Source organism: Crassostrea angulata, chromosome 9, assembly GCF_025612915.1.
Source record: "Crassostrea angulata isolate pt1a10 chromosome 9, ASM2561291v2, whole genome shotgun sequence".
Taxonomy (NCBI): domain Eukaryota; kingdom Metazoa; phylum Mollusca; class Bivalvia; order Ostreida; family Ostreidae; genus Magallana; species Magallana angulata.
In genome coordinates, this window is record NC_069119.1 from 25,623,063 (window position 1) to 25,629,683 (window position 6,621).

The window sequence follows — 6,621 nt, forward strand, 5'->3', positions numbered from 1 at the left end:
TTCCTTTGAATTGACGTAACTTTGTGTCTTGGGTAGAATAAAATGGCAGCCTCGATATTTGCTCAAACCTTTGTGACGGAGAGGGAAAAAAGGTGTAAAATTGAACAGCAAAACATTATAAAAGAGCAAGGATGCAGCGAAGTTTCGTAGTCTTTTGTTCTTTTTTTAATTTGTATATTTTGTATCTTACAAATTATTAAAATTTATTAAAAGGTTTTGTTGTATCTGTTAACTCGGTAAAACGTCCTACGAAAATTGTTTTACATGTTAAATAAACTTTAATTTTCCTGATGCTCTTTTTAACATTGTTTTTGTTTCGGGATATTCAAATGTTAAATGTTTAATATTTTCTATCTGTTCCCAACATGTTACAGGTTTTTTTCAACATCTTTATTCCATTACAATTAAACTGATTGTGTAGAAGGTTATATTGATATCTGTTGACTATTTTGTTTCATAGTTACATTCTACTCTTTTTTTCTCTTAAATTCTGTGATCTTTAAATGTCTATAAATGCAACAACTAATCACTGCGTATGAATCTACATGTAATTTAAATAAGTAGTTCTCAAACAGTGATTTCTATGTTATCGGTTAAGAATATATATATATATTTCATAAATGTTGTCGAAACACCATGTTATAAAATTATTCAACAAAAAAGTTTTAAGAGCTATTTCTCATTGATAATATTTTTAAGCTCGTCGATCTCAATATACAACAGTCTATGTGATAACCAGTTTAAACCAGCTTTATAAAACAGCTGTTCTTGCTGTAACTTACTCCCTCCGTGATCTGCAATTTATATCGATTTATTTACGTAAATAATTGATTTCATCACTAAGGGAATGTAAATATAAGCATTAAATGATTTACTTTTGACGTCGTCATGTCAATAACTGCCGTCAGTTGAGCAGACAAGTTATCATAACTCGCTAACGTGCGTTATTCAATTTGTCTGCTCCCCTGACGTCATATGTCAATAACTGCCGTCAGTTGAGCAGACAAATTATAATAACGCGCTAACGTGCGTTATTCAATTTGTCTGCTCAACTGACCGCATTTATTGACACGACGACGTCAAAAATTAATCATTCAATGCTGTATTGTGTCTTTTTAAATTATAGAATTTTGTAATAGCAACCTGGTTTTTCAAGTTCAGGCTGTTGTATTTTTCCACAAAAAGGAAGTATAGCTTTTAAATACATGTATCAGTATTGTAAACATTGGAATAATATACATTCAACTTTCTAATAGTTTTTTTTTAATTCTTAAATTGATAATTCTCTTCAATATCATTTATATCTTGATTACCATCTGTTGTAAACATATCTTTAACATATATATGATACCACTTTTTATCCATTGATTTCGTGATATATGTAGTGATTTACATTTATTAAAACTTCAGAAATTTTCTTTGTAAAATTTTAGGATTTAAATAAACCAACAACATTTAAGTCATTTTGTTAAACAATACAAGTATGATATGGTTGAACAATGTCTACCACTTTCACATAATCACTCCCCACCTACGCAAAAATAACTTTTTTCACTTTCTAATTAATAGATCTTTCTCAGAAAATATGTCATTTTTTACATGTACTAAGTTCATGATTTTATATATAAAAAAAGAAAAGAATACACTTTTAGAATGTAACTTATTACCAATAATAATCAATGTGCTAAAGGTATTCTTCATGTAAATGTAGAACTATTCTTGAGCCCATCATAGCTGCTGTACATATATTTTTTTCTCCTCGTCTCTGTCCTTTAATCTGTTGTTAACTAGTCGATTTATCTTTGTATTCTCTATAAGTTAGTCAAATGTATAATGTAAATCTTTAAAATGTATACACTGCTACTATTATAAATATATATGTATATGTACCATGGTCTTTGATATAACGAGAACTAATATAGGCTATTTTTGCCAGCTGTTCGATCCATATCCATTTATATATCATACTCTGTGTATATTTCTGAATAAAATATTTTTTTAATCAAGGGAAGGGATTGGAGAGTTCGAGATCCTTCTCCACATAATTATGTTAAATGACACGTACATGATAGAATGACTGATTGGGAATTTGAGGTTTGCCGGAAATGCTGGAACTGTAGAAAAGATTGCATTATTCTACCGGTCTTAAGAAAAAGATTCACAACAATTCCAATGCCCCCCCCCCCAAAAAAATGTTTTTACAACCTTAGGACACGGTAAGTGATGTCCAAAAATTAGGACAAAGTTATGACGGTTCTTGAAGTTCCGAGAGCTTCGTGAAACAGACTTAAGACTAAGACGTATCCTAAGACGTACTTAGGACGCACCTCGGTCCTAGGATGGCTTCGTGACATGCGTGAACCTGAGCTTAAAACGACTTAAATCTATTATATACTTATACAAAAATTCTTTTATTGCATGTAAATTGATATCAGCTTTAAAATTCAATGATACTTTGTCAAACGTGTATTTTAAATGAATTAGGTTTCAATAATAAAGATAGTGTATAATAATGCTCCCTTCCATAAATGAACGTTATGTTTTATATATCTGAGCACACATGTGGTATATATATTGACCGTAGCACTGTTCAACCTAGTCATCATAACAAAGCTCTTTTGTGCCATATAAAACATGTCGAGCAACCGAGCCCATGGTTGTATTCAATCGTCTGACGTCACTAAATGTAAATATTTCTTTGCGGACTCGTATGTATAAATGTATGCCATAATTCCGCGACCAGTTAAAGTTTCCTTGGTATATAAGAGGCAGCTGATTGTAATTTGGTCGAATAAATGTTTTACCCTCCACGTGCAATAAATGTGGATATTTTTTAGAAAGTTCACATGGTAAAAAGGTAGAATGGTAACCCCACTGAGCACTGTTGTATGTTTTATACCCGTTTAGCCAATGTGAAATAAAGGTTGCATTTGGCGATGAAAGTATAAGCGCATTTCCTAGATTGTCGTCCAGTTCGTGACTGAGCGTAAAGGTGAAATTCATAAGATTATCAAAAGGTCGTAAAATGATTTCATCTGTATCTAGGTATATCCCTCCATATTCTGCAAAAAGAAAAAAAAATATGCTTTGTACAAGAGTTAGAATGAATAAAAAATATAACAAGATTACTTATATCATTAATATGTTCTTAGTAAATGTATAAGATTTTTTGCATCAAACTTTATGTAGTCACCGGTTAAGCTCTGCCGGTCAGTAAATTCAATTGTGACAGAGATACATTCTGAAAACTAACTTTTATTTGCATGCCAAAAACTTTTGCGAGGTTCGTAAGAGTCTCGTCGTCGCGATTAATTGTCACTGCAAACATATTTATCGTATGATTGTTGTTACAACACATATTTTGATAAGGTTTGGTCTTCCCGAACCAATCAATCTTAGGTAAATCGTAAAATAGAGTCAAATATAAACAAAACTTAGTTGATTTTTATTTTGTTCATATTTGAACTATTTTAAAAATCTACCTTGCAAGATGAGAAGTCTGGCCACATCCGATTTATGCTGTATGGGACCTATGGTTTTATTATGTATTGTCGATGGAGGATTCATTTTAACATGAATGACATTATTTGCGATGACCACTATATATTTCCAGTACAATCCGAAAGGTTCATCTCCATGGACCAGAAGTAGGCAAGGTTTTATATATCTTAAAGCACTTATGAAACTTAGAAAATGATAAAAGTTCATTTCCTTTTTTGAAAACCATACATAATGGACAATGCTTGGTACAGCGTTCATATTTGAGCAATAGTCTCTGATCAATTTTTTCAGACATTTTGATTTGAATGGGACGTGGAACAGTGTCCTATTTGCAACGAGTGACCACGATACCCCTTCCTTCAACTTGGAGCAAGACGCATTGACATCCACTTTGGTTGTTGGGATGTCCGCCAGGTTTAATTCCTTGCACTGCACAGCACATTGAAATGTCCAGTTCTTTGTGTCTGGAATAGTTTGACACATGTTCAGTTTGTTGTATGGGACTATGTATTTTGCGTATAGGGCGTTGTCCGATTTTATTTCAGCTAAAATGGTGGTCCTCATTATTTCTAGTAAGGAAAATATAAAATATTGGATTAAAATATATCAAGACAAAGCTGAATGATGAAATGTCAAACTTGGTTTTCTTGTTTCACAGGATTTAACCACATTTTCAACCACGTTTATATTCCAGTAAACTTTTTAAATTGTTGTTTCTCTTCAATCTTTATAATATATTGTGAGGGGATGTCTGTCAGAGCAATCTTGATTTAATTTACCATTGTCTAATAGCTGTTTATCTCTGACGTCACTGAAATTGTATAATTCCCGTTAATTAGCAAAAAAAGAAAATATTGTCATTTTCCTTCATATTTTGTCTTTGGAAATATAGATCACAACCTGCTCAAGTACGAATTTTACAAAGGTTTTTGTTCAGAAAATCATATTCAATCATCATCATTCTTTAAATTGGTAATTAATCAAGCATGCGTTCGATGTTTCTCAGTCGGAAACCATCGGAAAGCACTCATATTTTTCTCCGAATTAGAAATCTATCAAAACAAGACAGTATTGATGATGGTATTTCTACATTATGTTGTCACTGTGGTAAACATTTTAACGCACTTACTTTTAGGACCATAATTTCAATTATTTTAACCTTATTTTTAAAGCTCTTTATAATAGAACTTTATTTTGTGGGAAGGAGGGGGTGAGAAATGCATATTGCCACATGACGTCTTTTCATCAACTTGGTAAAAACATCACATTTTTCAAGCAAACTCAGATAATTTGAACTTTAAGGCATTCAGAAGTTTAAGTATTATTCCGGAATCTCAGATAACAGACAGCGGGCTTTAGGCTGCAAACTTCAAACAAAAGACTGTTTTCAATTGCATCAGAACACGTTTTTAAACGTAAGGAGACAGGATAGTCAACAAAATAGCCACCACATTTACATTCAATTTTAAGTTTAGCAATAAACTATGATTTAGTTAAGTTAGAATCCATATATTGTACCTTCTAAATTTGGGTATTTTACTACTTTGGTTTTATCAATATTCGTTGTATACCAATTTTCGTGGATTTCGTTGTTACGTTATCCATGAATATATCTGTTCATTGAAGCGCAATTTCTACTAACATTTTGTATTGTTAGGATCATTGGCCACGAATTTACGTGTCCTTGAAACTGTGTTTTTCACTTTAACTATTAAAAATGATATCCTTGAATATTAATGAAAACACAGTATCATTAAGGAGATCAACACTGTCTAAATAAAGCCACCGCCATCGAACCCTCTGTATAAGAATTGACCTATCGATTTTTATTTATTGCCTCTAATTGACCTATCGATTTTTATTTTTTGCCTTTAATTGAGCTATCGATTTTTATTTATTGCCTTTAATTGACCTATCGATTTTTATTTTTTTGCCTAATTGACCTTTCGATTTTTATTTATTGCCTCTAATTGAGCTATCAATTTTTATTTATTGCCTCTAATTGAGCTATCAATTTTTATTTTTTGCCTCTAATTGAGCTTACGATTTTTATTTATTGCCTCTACATTCGATTTTAAAGATAAAATCCGACAAATAAAAGAATAATTCTTACATCATTTACTGTGTATAGTGCAGGAAAAAGTTTTGTGTATCAGCAATTTTATATGATGAAAATTTTAATGCTGTCGTATTTACACAATAAAATGCATGCATTTTTTTCTGGGGGGGGGGGGGGGGTAAGGGTGATATATGCAGATGAGAAGGTAACGAGCATTGAAGATAAATGTTAACCCACGTTATGTACTTTTTTTCTTCAATGATCTGCGTGATTCGTTAAAGATAGCATTTCATTGTCTATATTTACATCTTTCTTTTTAACAAGTTATATTGAAAAGTCATCAAGAGGAAGCAAATGTACCTGTGGCATTATTGCAAAGCTTTAGTGGTGAAAGCATTCAAGGGGCTGGCTAAGATCCTGTATAAAAATATTTGGTCAGAATGGGGACCAGGAAAAGTCGAGTTGATAATGGCCCTAAAAAAGAATTTGATTAACACAAACATTGACACACATTACCCAACCTCTGCTAAATTTTTTTTATAAAATTCTTAGTTATGATTGGTTTATGTCTGTCACGTGAGTGGAAAGCAGTACTTATAACCGGTTACCAATATGGTCAGTAGGGTTATCCTTCTTTGTTAACAAAAAATGGAGAAACAGTACGCATCATTAGACGCAGAGTAGATACAAAAAAGAAGCAACCAATCAACTCAAAGGAAACCATAAAAAGCAACATGAAGGCTTTGCATTTATTGAAAGCTTATCTGAAAGATAGAGGATGTAGATTTTAATAATGGCGGTAGGAGCCACAATTTGTACCAAATGCATGTTTAGCCCATTTCAGATTTTAGCAAGTCAGTACAGTCAGTCACAGTGAATCAAAAGTCGGACCTGGGTGAGGAAATTGCAATGAGACAAGCAAATGGGCAAAACGTTAAAAAATGATTTCGTGAAAAATATACCAGCTTTGTCATATACATCTATACCACATACCTGGCATTACCTCAAAGGGCTTACTAAAACCCTGTATCACATATTTAGGCCTTCATACTTACTCGGGA

The 6,621-nt window shown here is 32.2% G+C and overlaps 1 protein-coding gene across 1 annotated transcript in view; it reads right to left on the bottom strand.

Annotated features, from left to right (window-relative positions):
• Positions 1–2,428: 2,428 nt before the first annotated feature.
• The window catches only part of LOC128164379 (uncharacterized), a 4,694-nt gene continuing 501 nt past the window's right edge, over positions 2,429–6,621 (bottom strand). Inside the window, exons 2-3 of the mRNA XM_052828171.1 lie at positions 3,483–4,070; positions 2,429–3,062 (exon numbers count right to left, since the gene is read on the bottom strand). Coding sequence (XP_052684131.1) covers positions 2,596–3,062; positions 3,483–4,070 — 1,055 coding nt within the window. The 3' untranslated portion in view covers positions 2,429–2,595. The remainder of the gene's footprint in view (positions 3,063–3,482; positions 4,071–6,621) is intronic.